The sequence below is a fragment of the Tenrec ecaudatus genome, chromosome 1, assembly GCF_050624435.1.
Source record: "Tenrec ecaudatus isolate mTenEca1 chromosome 1, mTenEca1.hap1, whole genome shotgun sequence".
NCBI lineage: Eukaryota > Metazoa > Chordata > Mammalia > Afrosoricida > Tenrecidae > Tenrec > Tenrec ecaudatus.
In genome coordinates this window covers 173,422,149-173,444,486 of record NC_134530.1, presented here as the reverse complement: position 1 = coordinate 173,444,486, position 22,338 = coordinate 173,422,149, and the positions used below count along the sequence as shown (strand labels likewise).

General features: G+C 42.7%; 1 protein-coding gene across 3 annotated transcripts in view; it reads right to left on the bottom strand.

The window, feature by feature from the left end:
- The window catches only part of LOC142462324 (carboxyl-terminal PDZ ligand of neuronal nitric oxide synthase protein), a 384,106-nt gene that overhangs the window by 85,451 nt on the left and 276,317 nt on the right, over window positions 1-22,338 (bottom strand). For 2 of the 3 annotated variants that reach the window (XM_075564096.1, XM_075564078.1), the window contains exon 4: window positions 13,658-13,731. In XM_075564096.1, the coding sequence (XP_075420211.1) occupies window positions 13,658-13,731 (74 nt within the window). The remainder of the gene's footprint in view (window positions 1-13,657; window positions 13,732-22,338) is intronic. The other variant, XM_075564087.1, reaches the window with a different exon arrangement.

Below are 22,338 nucleotides of genomic sequence, written 5' to 3'. Positions count from 1 at the left end.
ACACACACTTTTCCAATGACACTCAAGTGCTCTCTCCTTCATTCATCTTCCTAATACAAGTCTCTCCTCACTGGACACACTGCCTTCCAGGGTACACTGGATTTTCTAAAACACGGCTTTCTCCTTGGAGTTCCCAGAGTCCAGAGTCATCATGGAACACCTGCAGGTATTGATGTGGGAGGAAGTTCTTGATGAGTTACTGAGGGAAATGTAGGCTCTACACCTGAAAAACACTAAGTGTTGGGGGAAGAAGCATGAGCACCTGCTTTTGCATAGAGAGTGGTACTAGAAGGAGTGAGTGTGGAAAGAGAGAATTTACCTTTATATTTATAGGTTAAGTATTAAGGTGGCGGACGGACCTTGGGCCTCTACTCAAGCACTCCCTCAATGCATGAATACTTTCTTTTATTAAATTGGCACTCTACGATGCTCACTCTCCCAACACAACTGCCGAAGACAAAGTGGGTGAACAAGTAAATGTGGTGAAGAAAGCTGATGGTGCCCGGCTATCAAAAGAGATAGTGACTGGGGTCTTAAAGGCTTGAAGATAAACAAGCGGCCATCTAGCTCAGAAGCAACAAAGTCCACATGGAAGAACACACCAGCCTGTGTGATCGAGTGGTCCCGAAGGGATCAGTTATCAGGCATCAAAGAACAAAAAATCATATCATTGACTGCACACCTCCATGATAGGATCGCTGAAGACAAATGGGTGCATAAGCAAATGTGGCGAAGAAAGCTGATGGTGCCCGGCTATCAAAAGAGACAGTGTCTGGGGTCTTAAAGGCTTGAAGGTGAACAAGCGGCCATCTAGCGCAGAAGCAAAAAATCCCACATGGAAGAAGCACACCAGCCAGTGCGATCACGAGGTGCCAAAGGGACCAGGTATAAGGCATCATGCAAAACAAATATATATATATATGTATATATATGTGTGTGTGTGTATATATATATATATGTGTGTATATATATATATATATACCATATTGAATGAACGGGGAAGAGCAGAGTGGAGACCCAAGGCCCATTTGTCGGCCACTGGAGATCCCCTCATAGAGGGGTTTAGGAGAGGAGATGGGTTAGTCAGGGTGCGAGGTAGTACCGATGAAGAACACAGCTTTCCCCCAGATCCTGGGTGCTTCCTCCCCCCAACTACCATGATCCGAATTCTACCTTGCAGGACTGGATAGGGCAGAGGTTGTACACTGGTGCATATGGGGGCTGGAGGCACAGGGAATCCAGGGTGGATGATACCTTCAGGACCAAGGGTGTGAGGGGCGATTCTGGGAGAGTGGAGGGTGACTGGGTTGGAAAGGGGGAATTGATTACAAGGATCCACATGTGACCTCCTCCCTGGGAGATGGACGGCAGAGAAGGGGGGGAAGGGAGACTCCGGATAGGGCAAGATATGACAAAATAACAATGTATAAATTACCAAGGGCGCATGAGGGAGGGGGGAGTGGGGAGGGAGGGGGAAAAAAAGAGGACCTGATGCAGGGGGCTTGGGTGGAGAGCAAATGCTTTGAGAATGATTGGGGCAGGGAATGTGCGGATGTGCTTTATACAATTGAGGTATGTATATGCATGGATTGTGGTAAGAGTCGTATGAGCCCCTAATAAAATGTAAAAAAAAGAAAAGAAGAGAAAAAAAAAAGAAAATGATTAGGGCAAAAAAAACCCTTTTAGTATTATTAACTGTGCATTGCTTATTTTAAAACGCATACCCCAACCATATTCCTTTAACCATTTATCTTCTGAAAACTGCCATGGAAAATAGAAGTCACAGTGAATCCTGAGGACACAGTGAGAACCCTAAGGATGTCCTATTTGCCTTTGCATGTCCCACTGGACATAGTAGCATGCAATGACTTTGGGGCAGAGGCATGAACGAGAAGATCGAAAAGATAGGAAAAGAAAGCTAGACGGAGGCCATGTGTGTTAATATACATATGCATCTGACATAGACCCATCAGGTCATCAGCCCCCTTCCAGAGACCCATTGTAATCTAGGCATCTACTGTAACTCAACAATACACAAGGGATTTTGTCAGCCTAAAAACACAAGACCCGATGCTGTCAAGTTATTTCTAATGCACAGTGACTCTATTGAATAGAGAAGAATCGCCCCATTGGGTTTCCAAGGCTGTTACACTTCTCTCCCCTAGAGCAGCTGGTGGTTCAAAATGCTGACCTGGTGGTTAGCCAGAACTCACCAGGGCTTCTTTAAGCCTATATAAAGAGGTAAAAAATTATATAAAGACTAAAATGTAGACCTTACCTTTAGATAAGGAAGGACAGAAGATAAAGAACGAACATACTAATTAGGGTGTGAGGTAGTATCGATGAAGAACACAGCTTTCCCCCAGATCCTGGATGCTTCCTCCCCCCAACTACCGTGATCCGAATTCTACCTTGCAGGGCTGGATAGGACAGAGGCTGTACACTGGTGCATATGAGGGTTGGAGGTACAGGGAATCCAGGGTGGATGATACCTTCAGGACCAAGGGTGTGAGGGACGATGCTGGGAGAGTGGAGGGTGAGTGGGTTGGAAAGGGGGAACTGATTACAAGGATCCACATGTGACCTCTTCCCTGGGAGAGGGACAGCAGAGAAGTGGGGAAGGGAGACTCCGGATAGGGCAAGATATGACAAAATAACGATGTATAAATTACCAAGGGCATATGAGGGAGGGGGGAATGGGGAGGGAGGGGGGATAAAAAAAGAGGACCTGATGCAAGGGGCTTAAGTGGAGAGCAAATGCCTTGAGAATGAGTGGGGCAGGGAATGTATGGATGTGCTTTATACAATTGAGGTATGTATATGTATGGATTGTGGTAAGAGTTGTATGAGTCCCTAATAAAATGTAAAAGAAGAAAAGAGAAAAAAATGATTAGGGCAAAGACTGTACAGATGTGCTTTATACAATTGATGTATGTATATGTATGAACTGTGAAAAGAATTGTATGAGCCCCAATAAATTGTTAAAATAAAAAAGAAGAAGAAGAACAACTGTCAAACCAGTAAACTAGGAGCTTCAAAAAAGAAGAAAGCTACACAAGGGACATTTGGATACAAAACCTAGACAAACCCTCTACAGAATTCATTAAATTGTCTGAGTTTTTTTTAAATAACCTAAGTAGTTTTACAATATCTGTTATCTTACCAATTTGATGAATAAAATGCTTGTGTAATTTTTTATATATATATAAAAAAAAGAACGAACATACGTGAAGAGTCTAAAGCACTGTGGGAAAGCAGAGGAACTTACAGATGAGGGAAGCAATGTGCGGGGGTGGGGGGAGGGGAGGCAGAAAGAAGGAAAAAGAGAAACAAAGGCTAATGGTGCCACAGAGTGATGCAGAAGGACCTGATCTCATGATCAATCAGGACGAAGCAGTCAGTGGGGTGGTGGTGGTCAATCAGACCATGAGGAACTGCAGGGTGGTGGGAACTGATGAAGATGCGACCAGGGCTTGGGAAGCGTGGGGCACAAGGTGGGCTCCTGTCATGCGGTTAGTGGGGTCGCACAGACCCAAACCAGTTGCCATGAAGTTGTGATTCATGGTGACATGGGTCAGAGTAGAACTGTGCTCACCAACCAGTTTTCCAGAAGTAGATCACCAGGTCTTTCTTTGGAGGCCTGTCTAGGTGAACTTGAGGCTCCAACCTGTAGGTTAGCAGCCAAACATCTTAACAGTGTGCACCACCTCGGGATTCCCTAGCAGAGTTGAGGGGACGTTATTTTAGGGCAAGAGAGTGATGAGCACATTTATATGGAAAGGGAGTGAGGCCAGAGAGGAGGAGAGATGGCGGGGTTGGGCGAAGGGAGGGGAAATGATCATTCAAGGTGCTGTAGAAACAAGTGACTATGGATCCAGCATATTAGAGGCAGTGGGGAGGGGGCAGTGTGACAGGAGGTGATGAGAGAAAGATGTGCTGAGGGAAAGGAAGGTAGCTGAGGAGCTTACAGATGATGGCAGTCACCCATGAGAGAGTGGACAGACTGAGTTGGTAGTCTAAAGTGCAAGGAGAGGGATTGAAACATTAGCCAGGAAGCTTCTACCAGAGGCAAGGAAGGGATTCCCGAGCAGCCCTGAGTTGCTAACTGAAGCCGACAATGAGAATGGCATTTCCTTCACCTTCTTAGTTCTTGCGTTTCTCCACCCATAAAATTGGGTGATTCTCCTCATGCATATGTATGAGAAATCACTGTCTCTAAAAGGTTTTTTAAGCTGGAGGGAATAAAAGCATCAGCTATACATGAGACAGTACTACTACCGTGATAGACACTCCTCTCTGTCAGATGGGCTGCCCCAGAAATATGAAGGAAAACCAGGCAGAGATGTATAGGCTGTGCTGCTTCCGTGGCACAGTTTGGCAAAATCCTCTCAAGAACCCCAGGCAGTGGGAAGTGGGAGTAAGGAAAGATGCCTGTCCTCTCTGAAGCAACACTAGGATTACATGGACACTTATCCTAATGAGTAGAACTCACTTGAGAGCAAATGACACGTGTGTGTGTATCATATACAACTAGCAGGGTCTGCTTTAGGTCTTTACCTCGCTCCCTGATCTTTTAGGACATTTGGCAAGTCAAGAAGGAATGGTCCCCTTGCTGGCTCTAGAAGGAATGGAGAGAAATGTATATATAAATATATACATATACATCTCAGGGTTTCAGTTGGGAAGCTGGGACCTGAGCAGGCTTGGAGGAAGGGAGGTGACACAGTAGTGTTGTCTCTATCTGGCAGGTCTCTTTTTGATTTTAGAGGGGCAGCCTAGATGTTGGAGTAATTGAAGAATATACATTTCTCTCCGTTCCTTCTAGAGCCAGCAAGGGGACCATTCCTTCTTGACTTACCAAAGGTCCTAGAAGATCAGGGAGCGAGGTAAAGACCTAAAGTAGACCTTGCTCTTTGTATATAATTCTTCCTAGATATCCCAGGTAACGATTGTGTCTAGTTGTAGTTTAAAAAATAATAATGTATAATTTTTAAAACTCCATCTTAATGGGAATCTCTCCTATCTTTATAAAGTTATTACTGTCTCCTTTCTTAAAAATACATACTTGATTGGTCCCAATGTGAAACGCCAATGCATCACACCGTGATTCTCCTTCCTTTCAGTAGCAGTCACGAGACCTGTCCCCACCTTCTACGGAAGCTGCTCCTGCAGAAGTTAGCCCATCTCATAAACCCTATGATTTGTTGCAATGGCCACATAGAACTCACAGAAAATACTTACAATTATTAATACTTTCTCCTGTCTTTACTTGCTTTGATCTCAACTACCCACTTTCTTTTCAGTATGGATGCCCTTTAAATTTATTTCCAAGTCTCTACAAATGCTGCTTGGGATTTCTTCGGCCAGACTTTCATCATATGAAATATTTAAGAAGTACTTTCTGAGCTTCAGCACTTGATTTGCCCATGACTTAGCATACACAGCCTTAAAGATAATTCACCACCTTCCATCTTAGCTATAAATCTAATTGCATCCCTTAGTAGGTAATATATTTTCCCTCTCCAGATGATTTTTAAGTCATTGTCTTGAATACAGTACTCTGTGGTTTCATTACTATGAGTCTAGTGTCAAGAAATTGACTTAATCTTATTTATTTCACTTGTAATATGATGCAATGCTGGAAGCTGGGGACACTTGCCTTTCCCAAATTCAGCTTAGCTAAATCACTTGAGATCTTTATTATTCACTAAGTAAAACACACTGCACTGAGCCACTCCTGCAAGTAACAGGATGTATTCAATACATCACACCCCCCTACGCACTCCTTCTGCTTTCACCAGTTAGCCCTGTGTGGCAAAGTGAAATTACTTGGTATAGATCTTCTATCCATAATCTTTATAACTACCATAAAGTGACTGGATGAGAATACACAGGTAAGTTGTAGAAGATTCTTACTTGGGGATGAGTCAGTTTTGCCATTCTGCTGGTACAGAGTGAGCCATCTCGGAAGCAGGAAGGAGGAATCCCATGACCATCAAGAAAGAAGAGCAGTGAACACAGCACGTGTGAGATTCCTTCCTGTAGTGACGGAGGCAACAGATGCACCAGAAACTACAGCAACAAGACCACGACACCAAGCAGAGGAGTAGTGCAGAAACCATGAGGCAGAGTGGTGCAGGCCTCCCGTTCTATAGAATGAGCACAGCTCAGTGTCTTCAGGCAGGCTTGCAGAGTGGGGTGCTCTTTGGGCATTTATAAAGGAGCTTTGTGACACTTGCATGAATAGGGCAGAGGCCAAGAGACCATGGGGCTGAGAGGCCAATGACTAGAAGGAGACATGCCTGTCAGAATTTGATGATCCTGCCACCAAAGAACATGAGTCTCCTAGGTTGGAACCTGGGAGCCCTGTGAAGCCCTGTGAAGACTCTACCTGGTTTAATCATTTAAACTCAGAACTGAAGGTTGACATCTAGTCTGGCTCCCAAACACTTGAGGTCATATTAATTTGCTCTCTCTAAATTATTATTTTTTTAAAAAAGGTCTTTGCTGGTCAGTCTCCCTTTTACCATCAAAGAACATAAGCCTTCTAGGGTCTGAGTTAGTCACACATTATACTCCCAGTGCCCAATAAAACAAAGAGAAGAGAGGCGCTGCGGATAAAATAACCATATCTTTAACATTTGTAATCCGTTAGCATCCCTAACCAACCCCATAATTATAAGTATTTTCTGGGAGTTCTGTGTGGCCATTGCAACATATCAGAGAACCCACTCGAGAAGTAGACTGCTGTGGGAGGAACAGACTGTTGGTGTCAGATGAAAAAGATCAGAGGGTGGAGGCATGTCTGACCTCAGCCTCATACAAACCATCCTGAGCAAACGTGAAGCTGAAGTCTCCTTCCCGTACGTGTCACTGGAGGAGGTCAGGCACGGCCTCTGAGACATTTCTTCACCCTGAATAATTCATCAAGGACTTGCTCAAAATCAAAGCATGGATCAAAGAGGAGCACAGAAAATAGGATTCGTGTTCTCCAGATCCCACTGATCTCACTAACTTGGATGTCAACTAGTGCTGTTTTAGCACCCTGGGAAAACCCCCATGAAGACTTTACCTGGTTTGATCATTTAAACTCAGAACCGCAGGATTACTTCTAGTCTGGCTCCCAAAGACTTGAGGTCAGATTAATTTGCTTTTTCTCATTAAAAAAATTTTTTTGTTGTTGCTGTTGCTTGTCTGACTTCAAAGAACAAGAGGCTCCTAGGGACCAATCTAGTCAAACATGTTAAAACTCCTGGTGCCTAATAAGACAAGGAGAAGATACTTCAAGGTAGAGAAAACTGAAGTTTAAAATCACACCGGGAACATAGTGGTTCAGTTACTTCAATAGTGAACTTTCTCTTTAATAAAAACATGTCCTAAAACTAGAAAGGGCCCAGTAAGTACAGGCATTAGGTAAGGACAAAAGATCTAAAATGAAAGAGGAATAAAAGCATGAAACCTTCTTTTTACAGGCCCATGCCTAGTCCATTCAGTATACTTAACAGTGGTATAGATGAAAACCTTCTTATTAAATTACATTTAGCAGAAAATGAGGAGGAATGCTTAGTTTGCTAGGGACTTGTGTATTGACCTTGTTCTGGGCCCCTGAGTTCAGTCAGAATTACATAGCTCAGCATCTCTTTGCTGTGGTACACCAGTTTAGGATTGCCCGCAAGAGGTCTCCATGGCAGATTGAGGAGAAGGGTATGAAGCAGCAGCTATTGTGCTTGAAGGTCATCACTGCTGGGAGGTGGTAAGCAAGGGGTATTGAGGTGCCAAAGTATTACAGCTTTCCCAGGCTTTCTGTGCTCCACATCCAGCTCTCCTTCAGAGCTGTCCATCCTGCTGACCAGCAGTCAGCCCAGGCTTACCATCAGAAACTTCACTCCAATGCTGAGGCAGCAGCCATGAAGGACCAGCAAACTTACATAGACTTCTACACCTGTTCTTTTGTGCAGTTCCACTCCAGCTCACGGTTCACTCTGCTTCCTGTAAACACTGATGTGTAACTAGTTAACGACTCTCCTGATTTGAAAACAAAACAAAATACCGTTTTTTGCCCAGCCCTTCTCATAATTGTGTAGTTCCTATTGAAAGGGGAAGAGAAGCAGCAGCAGGAACAGAAGAAGGAGAAAAGTTGCTGTCAAGTCAATTTCAGCTCATGCGGATCCCGTGTGTCAGAAGAGAATTATACTCTACAAGGTTTTCAAAGGCTGATTTCTCAGAAGTATATAACCCCGTCTCCTTTCCAAGGAACTTCTGGGTAGACTCCAATTTCTTGTTATCAGCTAGGCATGTTAAGTGTGCCACCCAGGGTCACCTATGTCAAACACCCTATTCTGTAATATTCATAACTGTGCCCCTTTCCTCGCTGAACACTATTTCACAAAGACTCACACTCTGAACAAAAGACGCAAATGAATTGCTGTCCCTACTCGAGTATAAGCCAATCTGAATATCAACCTAATTTTACCACAAAAAGCTGCATTAAGAATGTGCTAAAATATCAGTTATCAGGCATCAAAGAACAAAAAAATCATATCATTGTGTGCTCACCTTCCCGATACGATCGCTGAAGACAAATGGGTACATAAGCAAATGTGGTGAAGAAAGGTGATGGTGCCCGGCTATCAAAGGATATAGCTCTGGGGTCTTAAAGGCTTGAAGATAAGTAAGTGGCCATCTAACTCAGAAGCAACAAAGCCCACAAGGAAGAAGCACACCAACCTGTGTGATCATGAGGTGTTGAAAGGATCAGGTATCAGGCATTAAAGAACAAAAATCTTATCATCGTGAATGAGGGGAGTATGGAGTGGGGACCCAAAGTCCATCTGTAGGCACCTGGACATTCCCTTACAGAAGGTTTTCAGGGAGGAGATGAGCTAGTTGGGGTGCAGTGTAACAACAATGAAGCATACAACTTTCCTCTAGTTCCTAATGCTTCCCTCCCCCACAAATCCCACCCCCACACACTATCATAATGCCAATTCTACTTTACAAATCTGGCTAGACCAGAGGATGTACCCTGGTACAGATAGGAACTGGAAATACAGGGAATCCAGGACAGATGATCCCTTCAGGACCAGTGGTGAGAGTAGTGATATCGGGAGGGTGGAGGGAAGGAGGGGGAGAAAGGGGGAACTAATCACAAGGATCTACATATAACCCCCTCCCTGGGGGAGGGACAACAGAAAAGTGTGTGAAGGGAGACCTTGGACAGTATAAAACATGACAAAATGCTTTATAAATTTTCAAGGCTTGGGAGGGAAGGGGGGCGGTGAGGGAGGGGTAAAACTGAGGAGCTGATACCAAGGGCTCAAGTAGAAAGAAAATGTTATGAGAATGATGAGGGCAACAAATGTACAAATTTGCTTGACACAATGGGTGTATGTATGGACTGTGATAAGAGTTGTACGAGCCCCCAATAACATGATTTTAAAAAGAAAATAAACAACAAAAATTAAAAGGGGAACTTATCCAAAACTGTAAATCTTTATGAGAGCAGACACCCTCATCTTAACTCCCATGGACTAGCTGGTAGGTTTGAACTGCTCATTCAGGGGTTTGTAGCCCAATGCTTAACCCAAAGGACCTCCAGGGCTCCTTATGCAAATGACTCTATGCTACAGAATTAAATTGCACTAAACAAATGATGGTCTGAGCTAATGCTTTAAAGATGAATATAAAGATATTTATCATGGAAGTGAAATTCTGTCTTTATATTTGACTCTTAAAAGACAGCATGTGGAATACAGAATTAAATTCTAATGTACTATTGTGCTCTGCAGGAGCCCTGGTAGCATAGTGGTTACTAATTGGCTGTGGTCTTAAAGGTCAGCAGTCCAAAACCACTAGCCTCTCTGAGGGAGAAAGACAGGGCTTTCTACTCCAGTAAACCGTTCCAGTCTCAGAAACTCACAGGGGCAGTTGGACCCTGTCCTATAGGGTAGCTATGGGTCGGTATTGACTTGATGGCAGTGAGTATTGTGTTCTGCAATAAGGAAGTCTATGAATGTATAATGAAGAATGGCCTTAAGAACCTGGGTTGTTTGAGAGGAAAGAGAAGTAATATTTATATATTTGAGACTATGGAATCTATGGTTAGGTTAATGGAAAACAATTATATAAACAAAGAAATTTTCTTCCCTTTAGTGAAGGGCACATTTCAGAGAAACAAAAGGCATCTTGTAACAGAGGGGAAACTGGAAAACACACTCTTCACAGTCTTTTTAACCTCTTAAAATTGGATAATTCTGCTCTTCTATGTAATGGATGAAAAGGACTTAAATTTAAAGCTTGACTTAACAAATAGAAAACGTCACTATAATAAAGGTATTTTTTTCTGAATAGAAAGAATGTATTTTCCCACAGAGGAGTTTCAGCTGATATGGGCAAGTATTGAACAAGACCTATCATAAGAACTATTTGTTTTTAGATTAGGAATTATAGTTAGGTTTACTATGCATGTATTTCAAAGGCAAAATTAAAAAGACCGATCAGACCACATCATGTGAAAAATGTAGAACAAGAATTCTCATATAATTGGTGGTATAACACTTTGGAAAACCATTGAGAGTTTCTTTAAAAAATATATATAGTAATTCTATTCCTAGGTGTTTACCCAAGAAAAATGAAAGCAATGTCCATACAAAGATTTGTACAGGAACACTGTAAGGATAAATACAAGATCTAATAAGAAGAAAAAAATTCTTCCTGGAGCAAGCCCTATCCCCCCCACAAACCCCCGCCAAAAAAGGAAAAATTCTCCCCTCCCTTTATTAGAGCATTTATTTATAAGAATGCTTGCAACTTTAAATTCATAAAGCTTAAAAAACACCCACACAAAATAAGCCTCTGTAAAATAAGCCAGTTATATCTTTCTCAAGAACCTGGGGAATGTCACTTTGAAATGTACTCTTCAAAGAAGATAAGGCCCTATCTCCCAGTTTCTGAGAGGGTAGGGGCCTTACTTAGGCAGGCATCTGGCATCAAATTACAAACCCACCTCTTGTCATAGAGACATGGGGGGAAATGCATTTTCCCTCCAGATAAAGACAACTAGCAAAAGCAAACAGGCACTCCAACTACCAGCTGAATTTAGGATGACCTGTGTGCTGTCAGGCCCACTTACCTGGTGAGGGCTACTCATCACTTACCCGGGAACAAGCACACAGTGGATTTCATCTGCCTGGCTACACTCAAGGATGAGACTTCACCTTGTCTTTTGCAGTCTCCTTAGTGGATTGTCTATGAGACACCTCCCATCCTGGTTTAATGTTTATTCAGTGATAAAACTGTTTCCTTTCTCTTCCACCTTTTGGAGAAGTGTCCTGGGCTGGCAAGAGGTTTTGTTTTTAATTTTAATTCTCAGTAACACTCATAGATGCTTTCATTGTGTTAGCCCAAAACGACACCCACTAAAATGCCATCAGCATGTAAAGGCTAAATGAATTGTGGTACAACCACGGAATGGAATACTACTCAGTAATAAAAAGGGAGACTTACCCACACATGAAATGACAAGTCATAAATCTCAAAAAGAAGCTGGAGGGTGGGGAGAAGGGGGAAGGATATTCTATATGAAGTTACTTAGAAGTACAATTCTAGAAAGTGAAAACTAATTTACAGCAACAGAAAGGCTATCAGTAGCTGATTATGGTTTCATGAATATACCAAAAATATCCAAGAATACACTTTAAATATGCTTAGGTTTCCTGTTTGTCAATTATACCACAATAAAGCTGTTAAGAAATACACAAAATGAAGAGTGAGAAATGTTAAAACTGAGGGGAATCCTTTCTCTTTTTTTAAAAACATTTTATTAGGGACTCATACAACTCTGACCAACTCAATCCATACATACATCAATTGTGTAAAGCACATCTGTACATTCTTTGCCCTCATCAATTTCAAAGCATTTGATCTCCACATAAGCCCTTTGCATCAGGTCCTCATTTTTCCCCCTCCCTCCCCGCTCCCCGCTCCCTCCTGAGCCCTTGATAATTTATATATTATTATTTTGTCATATCTTGCCCTGTTCCACGTCTCCCTTCACCCCCTTTTCTGTTGTCCGTCCCCCAGGGAGGAGGTCACATGTAGATCCTTATAATCAGTTCCATCTTTCCAAGAGAATCCTTTCTTTTAATAGGAAAAAGTTAAGATTCAAAGTTATGACCAGCATCCACAAAAGGAGAGTTCCTAGATGACACACCTAGTTAAGCACTCAGCTACTAGCCAAAAGGTTGGTGGTTTGAACCCACCCAAAGGTACCTAGGATATAGGGGACTGGCTTCCAACAGGTCAGAGCCATGACAACCCCATGGAGAAGTTCTACTCTTCACACACGGGCTTCCCGTGAAGAACCGCCTCGAGCGCAGACAAGAGAAACACCACACTTTTAAAGGGTCTCTTTCATGTATACATGGGGCCACTGTCATCAAACCAGAGACCCTCTCCTTAAAAAAATCCATAAAAGGTGCACAGCAAGGGTTTGTCCATGTATGTTCCTTAAGTCTCGTTCTAACACAGTTTCCCGGAAATCCCAAACCATGCCATCAAGGTGATGCCAACCTGTAGCAACCCTATGAGACGGAATGGAACTGCTTCTTAGGGTTTCTGAGACCATTTTCTAAGACTAAGAGCTGACAATCTCATCTTCCTCCCTCAGAGAAGCTGGTGGATTTGAACCACTAACCTGGCAGTTGGGGGTCTGTTGCTTAGAGGAATCATGAATTACTCATTTCAAGTATCTACCCTAATGCCCAGCAGGAGTATAGTGGATGGGTGGAGGGATGGATGCAAATTCCATCTCATAAGCATCCGTTCTTGGATTAGAAGGCAGGGCTACCAGGCTTCCACTTTCTAAATTGAGTTTCAACCCTGATCTACTTTGTCAACAAGGCACAGCAATCAATTGAAAGAACACAAAAACAAAACCCAGTTCTAGGTCCCCAGGAATCGAATTGCAAACACTCCTGCAATGAAGAAAACATGAAGATGGTTGGGAGCAGGGTGTCAGTCAGCACAGATGAAAGACGAGGTGTCGCTGTTGATACATGGTCCAGCCAGAGTTCTAGGAGAGGGCCCGGGCTCTCTCTCCATGCCCATTGCCATCGGGCACTCCTCTCTCTAAGGGCACACACAGGGATGGCAGTCATGCCAGTTCTCTGGAAACCACACAAGGCTCATCACAGACGCAACGGCTAGAGATGTCATTTGTGGCTTTCTGCTTTCCCAAATGATCACAATCCCCTCATCAGTGCTCAGTTTCTGAAGGGCAGGCAAACAAGAGCACACAATCATGGAGGGGGTAAAAAAAGCGCTGACACAGGGATGGGAAAGCTCATGGTGTTCTCTCGTTGTGATCTCAAATGACAAGGGAAAGATTTGGATAAACACCAAGCAAAATCCTGTATAGCTTGCCTACAATTTAACGTGACAAGAAAAATTTTCCTCTTCATCTTAATGATAAAGCAGGTTTGCTTCTTGCACTTACATCTAATGTGACAACGGGTCTCAGAAGAAAAAGGAGCAGTGGAGATTTATTTAAATCTGGCAGGGATGCGGCAGCCAGACAGTTGGTTCCATGGGGTAAGAGGATGGCCTGGGCTCAGTGGTCCTCTGAGCACGGTGTGTTGGGGCTGCCAGTGGCTCTTACCTGTAGATAGGGTCCTGCATCACCAGCATCTTGCTCTCATCCCACGTCCACTCCTTTTTCTGCAATAAAAGAAGCTGTAAATGAATAAGTTAGGCATGTCCTCAGCTACCAAACCTGGCCACACGCCGAGCTACTGATGCTTATTCAAACATACACCGTTTGGTTCCAGCCTTTTTCCCTCTAAGGGGCCCAGAGTTGATTGCTCAAAAAGGACAAGTGGAAAATGTCAAGTGTCTAGTCGGATCAGTTTCCTTCAAGCACTTCAGGAGAGCATCTCTCCAGGGTGCTGAGGGTAGGCAGAAGTCAAGAAGACACCCGGGGATTACAGGCACGACTCTAAATCAGAATTTCACGACGAAATCACCAGAAAGCAGGCTATCTATCATTTCAGAGGAGTGGGAAAAACAAAATGGGGACAAAGGCAAAGATAAGCCTTTTCAAGCTTGTGAATGATGCTGACAGATGCAAATAAATGTAGGCCCACGTTCCTCCCTCAAAGAAGAAGGAGGGAAGTTCCACAGTCTAGAGCGGAAGCCCTCACACTATGGCCCGGGGGCCACATGCGGCCCGCCGAGGACATTCATCCGGGCCACCAGGTGTTTTTGTCCCGTATTGATTTTTACTTCAAAATAAGATATGTGCAGTTTGCATAGGAATTTGTTCATAGTTTTTTTCTTCAAACTATAGTCTGGCCCTCCAACGGGTCTGAGGGACAGTGAACTGGCCCCCTGTTTAAAAAGTTTGAGGAGCCCTGGTCTAGAGAGCTGCCGGGCAAATCCAGAGTTACTCATAAAAGGAAGTTCACTGAGGTGGTGAGCCTAATTTATTGTGAACACACAGGAGACCTTTTTCGGAAGCTGGAGATGACCACAGTGGGGAGTGGAGGAAGACAGCACTGGAGGCTCCTGCCACTGGAGGAGGGAGGAGAGAAGCACCCCCATGTGGATGGTTGGACTCAGTACAAGAACAGAGAATCCTGCCTGACCTAGACCTTTATCAGAGGGACCGTGAGTGTGGCCAACTACGGAAGAATGTACCCACCTCTCTATGAAAGGGAGAATCAAAGACAGGGAAAGGGGACGGAAGTACAGAGTCAATTCACAATTGCTCACTGCATGCTTTTCAGTATGTGGGTTTCTCAAAGACCATACTGCACACGGCAGACACTCTCAGAATACATCAGGGTTGGAGAATGTTTGACCTTCGCCATGGGCTCCTTGGTGGAAGGGGGACCTACCCAGGTCTTGAGAATGACATGAGAAAGAAGCATTTCACAAAGACAGTTTTATACATACCTAGCATATATTATCATGTGTGTGCGTGCACACACACACACACACACACATTTAACCCTACATTTTTATTCCATCTATAAAACACCAAACCAAACGCACCGCAGTCGAGTCAATGCTGACTCATGCTGGCCTCCTGTGGGTTTCCCAGACTGTAACTGTTTATGGGGGTAGAAAGCCCAGTCTTTCTCCCTTGGAGCTGCTGTTGGTTATGAACTGCCGACCATTCGGATCACAGGCCAACTTTTAACCACTACACCACCAGGGTTCCTACATTCCATCTACTGAGGTGAATTTTAAACTGGTCCACAATGTTTATTCAAGATCAAACACATTTGCTCTTAGGCATTATTTTGGCTACAACTAAGGATTTACTTTGATAAAAACTGTCTTTCTAACATTGCTACTCACTGCTCTATGATTTTATGCCCATGTGCGCAACGCAGAGCAAGCTGACTAATGCCTTTCCTAAGACATCTTTCTAAGACTAATGTCTCTTCAGATATTTAAATAAAAGCAAGATCAGACCTTTTTCTTTGCAATAAATATTTCCAGACTTTGTAAAGATTCCTCACCTGACAAGCCTTCTGGATTAATAACTACCCTAGTTAGCAGTCATTTTGCTGGGTGCTGCAGAGATAGAGGCAAATCAAGCCAGTTCCGACTGCCAAATAGCTCTGTTTGATGAGATGGGCACGCAATAGTGGCAAGAGCATAAGATGCAGCAGAGAAACAAAGGGTAGAGCATCCGCTGAGCTAGTGGAGGTCAAATAAGCTGAACAGACAAGCATTTTTTCTTTTTAATCATTTTATTGGAGGCTCGTACAACTCTTATCACAGTCCATCCATCCATCCATTGTGTCAAGCACATTGGTACATTTGTTGCCATCATCATTCTCAAGACATTTGCTTTCTGCTTGAGCCCTTGGTATCAGCTCCTCCTTTTTCCCCTCCCTCATGAACGCTTAATAATTTATTATTATTTTGTCATATCTTACACTGTCCATCGTCTCCCTTCACCCACTTTTCTGTTGTCCATCCCCCAGGGAGGGGGTTATATGTAGATCCGTGTAATTGGTTCCGCCTTTCCACCCCATCCTCCCTCTATCGCCACTCTTACCACTGGTCCTGAAGGGATCATCTGTCCTGGATTCCCTGTGTTTCCAGTTCCTATCTGTGCCAGTGTATATCCTCTGGTCTAGCCAGATTTGTAACACAGAATTGGGATCATGATAGTAGGGGGTGGGGGGAAGCATTCGGAACTAGAGGAAAGCTATATATTTCATTGTTGCTACACTGCACTCTGACTGGCTCGGCTCCTCCCCATGACCCTTCTGTAAGAGGATGTCCAGTTGCCTACAGATGGGTCTTGGGTCCCCAATCTGTACCCTCCCTCATTCACAATGATACGATTTTTTGTTCTTTGATTCCTGATACCTGATCTCTTTGACACCTCATGATCACACAGGCTGGTGAGCTTTGTTGCTTCTGAGCTAGATGGCTGCTTGTTTACCTTCAAGCCTTTAAGACCCCAGACACTGTATCTTTTGATAGCTGGGCACCATCAACTTTCTTCACCACATTTGCTTATGCACCTGCTTTGTCTTCAGTGATTGTGTCAGGAAGGTGCACATCATGGAATGCCAGTTTAATAGAACAAAGTATTCTTGCGTTGAGGTAGTACTTGAGTGGAGGCCCAATGTACATCTGCTGCCTTAATACTAAACCTATAAATATATGTACATAGATCTATTTCCCTATCCTCATTTATAAATATATTTACATATGCACATGCCTTTATTTAGACCTCTATAAATGCCCTTTGCCTCCTAACTCTTTCCTCTATTTCCTTTTACTTTCCTCTTGTCCCACTATCATGCTCAGCCTTCATTTTGGCTTCACTAATTCCTCTTGGTTACGTTACCCTTGATCAAGCCCTACCAGGCCTCCTACATCTTCCTCACCACCGATTTTGGATCACTTGTTGTCTTGTCCCTGGTTTGTTAACACCACTTCCTTTCTCCCCACTTCCCCCTCTCCCATGTGCCCCTGGGAACCATCAGTCCAGTTGTTTTCTCCTCCAAAATGTTCATCCAGCCTATCTTATTTAGACAGACCTGAGAAGATAATAACACGCACAAAAACAAGACAGAGCAAAACAAAGCAACAAAACAACACAACAAAAAACCCAATGATCAAAAAGAAAGAAAAGCCTGTAGATAGTTCAAGGACTCTTTGTTGGCCTTTAGGAGGTTTACCACTCAAGTCTGATGAGGTGCCATGTCCTGGCCCCAAAGTTTATTTTTGGTGCTCCCTGGGGATCTTGTTGCTCCTTGCTGTTGTGTTGCATGCCCTTAGTGTTTTGTCTGGTGTGGTGGGGTCAGATTGGGCACAATTCCCACACAATGTCTCCAGCGTTGTCCCCTATAGGGCTATGGGTCAGTGAGGAGGTGTCATGTCTCATAGCGGGGCGGACTATATGGTTTTCTCTGTGGATTGGCTACTCTGAGCAGGGATATCATCCTCAAGGTTTGATAGGCCAGGATGTGCTCCACTCTCCCTTCCTCCCCCTTCATTTGCTCCCATGTGCTCTGAACAGACAAGTTTGTTGTTGTTAGGTGCCATTGAGTCAGTTTCAACCCATAGCGACCTTATACCCTTATGCACAACAGAACCAAACACCGCTCGGGCCTGTGTCATCCTCACAGTTATTCCTATGCCTGAACCCACTGTTGCAGCCACTATGTCAATCCATCTCATTGAGAGTCTTCCTCTTTTGCTGTGCCTCTACTTTACCAAACATGATGTCGTCCTCTAGAGACTGTTCTCTCCTGATAACATGTCCAAAGTATGTAAGACGAAATCTTGACATCCTTGCCTCTAAGAAGCACTCGGGTCTCACTTCTTCCAACATGGATTGATTTGTTCTTTTAGCAGTCCATGGTACTTGCAATTTTCTTCTCTAGCACCACAATTCAAATGCTTAGATTCTTCTTTGGCATTCTTTATTTAATGTCCAAATTTCTCATGCATATTAGGAAGTCAAAACTACCAAGGCTTGGGTCAAGAGCATCTTAGTCCTTAAAGCAACATCCTTGTTTTGCAATAATCTAGAGGTCTTATGCAGCAAATTTACCTGATGTACCACGTTGTTTGATCTCTTGACTTCTGCTTCCATGCGGAATGACTGTGGATCTAAACAAGACAAAATCCTTGACAACGTCAACCTTTTCTCCATTTATTATGACGTTGCTTATTGGTCCAGTTGTTGGGATCTGGGTCTTATTTATATTGAGCTGTCATCCCTACTGAAGGCTGCAATCCTTGATCTTCATCAGTAAGGCTTCAAGCAAGTTTCAAGTCCTCCTTACTTTCAGCAAGCAAGGTTATGTTATCTGCATATCACAGGCTGTTAATGAGTATTCCTGCAATTTTGATCTTGCATTCTTCTTCATATAATCAAGCTTCTCTGATTATTTGCTCAGTATAAAGTGGGCGGAGCTTCTAGGCAGCGGAAAACCAAAATCCAACTCACTGCCATCAAGTTGATTCCAACTCCTAATAACCTATAAGACAGGTAGAACGACCCCTGTGGGGTTCGGAGGCTGTAAGTCTTTACAGGAGAAAGCCTCGTCTTTCTTTCTGGGGCGGCTCACTTTGTGGTTAAGAGTCCAATTCCTAACCCACTATGCCTCCAGGGCTCTTCGGCAGACAAAAGAGCATACACAAAAGCAGAGATGATCTGAGAAAAGTGGCAGCAATTCCAAAATGTCGGATGAAGGATTTCCTACCACTCCTCTGTGTAACACTCCCCACTTAACACTTTACTCTGTGCTAAGTAGCACACACATTATAGTCACGATTTCAAAAACGTAGCCATTACCAGGCTGTACAGTCAGAGTCCAGGTCACAGAAGTTCAATGAACCAATGCTAAATAAGAAAACTTTTACTTCCAAGAGAACAACTAACACTGCACGACTCCCTCGATGATTCCTGGTAATCACTACTCTGTCTTCCATCTCTGTAATCTCTTCTTTCTGGGATCTGATACAAATGGACTCATTCAGTAATCAATCTTAGGGCATTGGCATTTTCTACTCATTATAATTCTTTGGAGATTCAACCAAGTTGTTGGGCATAAATAAGTAATTTTCTATTACTGAGTAATATTTCATGACATGGATAGATCACGGCTCCTTCAATCATTTGCCCTTGCAGACACCTGAGTAGTTTCCAGTTTGGGGCTAGAATGAATAAAGCCATAAACATTCATATACTGGATTTTTGTGTCAATGTAAGCTTTCATTTTCTAGGATAAATATCATTGGGTACAACTGTGGAGTTAAATGGCAGTTGCATGCCCAGTTGTTTTTGTTTTGTGAAAGAAATGTCTGTGTTTCAGAATGGTTGCACCCTTAACTCTTCCCACCAGCAGTAAATGAGTGGTTTAGTTTTTCCGAATCCTCACAAGCATTTGGGATTGACATTTTTTTGGTGAGGGGGCGGGGGGAGAGAGTGGCAGTGGAAGATAAGAGCTTAGATTGTTAATATGCAAATATTATGCCTTTCTAATGTATTTAGTGTTATAATTTCACTTTCAGTTCTGTTTTAGCTGGACCTCAAACATCTTGATATGTTGGATTTCATTTAGCTGCAGTTATAATATTTCCATTGGGACTTATTTGACCTATGGGTTATCCAGAAGTCTGTAACTTCATTTTAGTGTTTGGATATTTTTCTGTTATCTTCCTGTTACTGATCTCCAATGTGATTCCATTATAGTCTGAGAACACGCTCGGTATTATTTTAGGTCTGTTAAATTTGTTGAGGTTTGTTTATGGCCCAGGATGTCTTGTATTGTTCTGTGGGCACCCGAAAAGAACGTGTACTCTGTTCCTGTAGGGTGGAGTGCTCTATAAGTGTTATTTAGATCACGTTGGTCAATGGTAATGTTGAGTTCTTCTATGCCCTTGCTGATATTTTAATCTCGGTGTTCTGTCAATTACTGAATCAATTTGTATATAAATTTCTTCTTTCAGTTCTATATCACTTTTTGCTTCCCATGTTTTGCTCTACATCGTTCTAGTCTTTGGTGCAAACACACTTAAAATGGTCATCATTTCCTAGTGGATCGGCACTTTCTATCATTCTGCAATGTCTTTCTCTGGCTGTGGTAATTATCCTGCTCCACAGCCTGCTGTAACTGACATGACCAAGCTGCTCTTGCTTTCCTTTGACTAACATTTATACGATATATTTCTCCCACCTTTTCCAGCCTAGCAATGTCACTATATTTGAAGTGAGTTACTTACAGACAACATATAATGGACTAACTTTTTTTATTCCTCCCACTGCAGATGCAGTACTTTATGTTTTTTGTAAGACTGGTACATTTTATCGAAATCATCAAAGTTATACGAAGAGTTATTCACATCGCCATTTTTACTGGGTGTCGTCAAGCCTACTCTGACTTGCATGATCTCGTGTGACAGAGGAGCGCCGCCCCCCAGGGCTTCTGAAGGTAGAATCCTGATGAAGCAGATCACCAGGTCACTGTCCAGTGGCTCAGCTGGGTGGTCCAAACGACCAGCTTTCTAGTTAGTAAGTGAGCACTCCACTCATCCAGGACATCACCAGACTCTCCTCTTTTATTAAAAAAGTATGTTTTCAATGAAGTTTACAGAGCAAATTAGACTCCCAATGAACCATCTCCGTACAAACTGTCAGTGCTAGCAGTCACATTTTCCAGAGGTGTTAACCTGTCTTTAAAGGTACCTGACAATTCCAAGACCCTTGCTTCGGCTTCCTTACCCTTTATCTTCTCATTGTTGACCTTTTGATTTCAAACAGGTGTTTGTTTTTTTTTTGATGGAGTACTGGACTCACGCGTGATATCCTTTGTCGATCTGTTATTTCACTAAAAGGTGCCTCCAGGGGATAGTTTCAGCATTCCGTTGGGTATATGCACCATCGTTTATTAAACATCCATCTGTTGGTGGGTGCTTAGGTTGTTCTCATCATGTAACTAGTGCTGTGATGAACATGTGGCTGCATTTTGTTTTGTTTAAAAATAGTTTTATTGGGGGCTCTTAGATGTTGCTGTGTTGTCAGGGGCTGAGTGACTCTATGTACAATAGAACAGAACAGTGCCTGCTTGTGTGACCCCTCATAATTACGATGTCTGGGTGTGCATATATGGCTCTGATTTCTGCAGGATATATACCCGACAGCAGGGTGGCTGGATCATACGGCATTTCTGTTCCCAGCTTGAAAAGGACGTGCCAGACTCTCTTCCACAGGGATGGTGATGGTACCATTTTAAAATCCCACCCGCAGTGTATAACGGTTGTAGTCTCTCCACATCTTCAAGCAGTTGTTGTTTTCCAAGTTTTTGAACTTTGCTATTTCTGGTGGTGGTTACTTCTCTCTACTGGGACATTTTCATGTGTTTGCTGGCTGCCAACTTGTCTTCTTTGGTGAAATGTTTGTTCCTATCCCATCTTTAAACTAAATTATTTATTGTTTTCTTTATCATACCTAACCTGTTGGTTTTTTGTTTTGCTTTTTCTTTTGGTAAAATATTTCGATGCACACAGACATTTGATTTTTAGGAGGTTACGATCATCTAGTTTATATTTTGATGTTTGTACATTTTTAGTTATATGTTAATAGGGTAGCTATGGCAAGGATTAGGGTTAATACTCCGTGGGTCCTTAATACATGACATACAAATTCAGCTTCTTGAATATGTACGTTTAAGTCTTGTATTTTTTTCACTCATCAATTGATGGGCATTTGAGTTGTTTGCACAGTAGGGTTATTATGAATAATATTGCTATATATATTCATGATATATTTTTGTATGAACTTATGTTTTGAGGGTCTTGAGTATACTTAGGAATAGAATTCCTAGGTTTGAGACATCATTTTTCTAATTCTTTTTCAGCCAAACCTTCTGGAATACTGATGACATAAATGTTGTATCATTTGCTATAGTCCCATAGATCGGTCATTTCATTTTCTGGTCTATTTTCTACGTTTTGGTTCTATTTTTATGTGTGTATTTTACTTTTATTCTGGTCTATTTTCTGTTTATCAAATCTCTATTATTGTTTCTTCAAATTCACTGAAATTTTTCTGTTCCCTCCATTCTGTTGTTCAGCCCATGCACTGAGTTTTTAAAGTTTGTTATTATATTTTCATTTCTAAAATTCCATTTGGTCTTCTTTACACTTTCTGTTCCTTGGCTGCAACATTTTACTTATTCAGTTGTTTCAAGAGTTCATAATTGCTCACTGACGCGTTTTTGTAATGGCCGCTTTAAAAATTTGATAGATATTTCCAACATCTCTGCCACCATAGCATTAGTATTGTCTGTTTTTCATTGT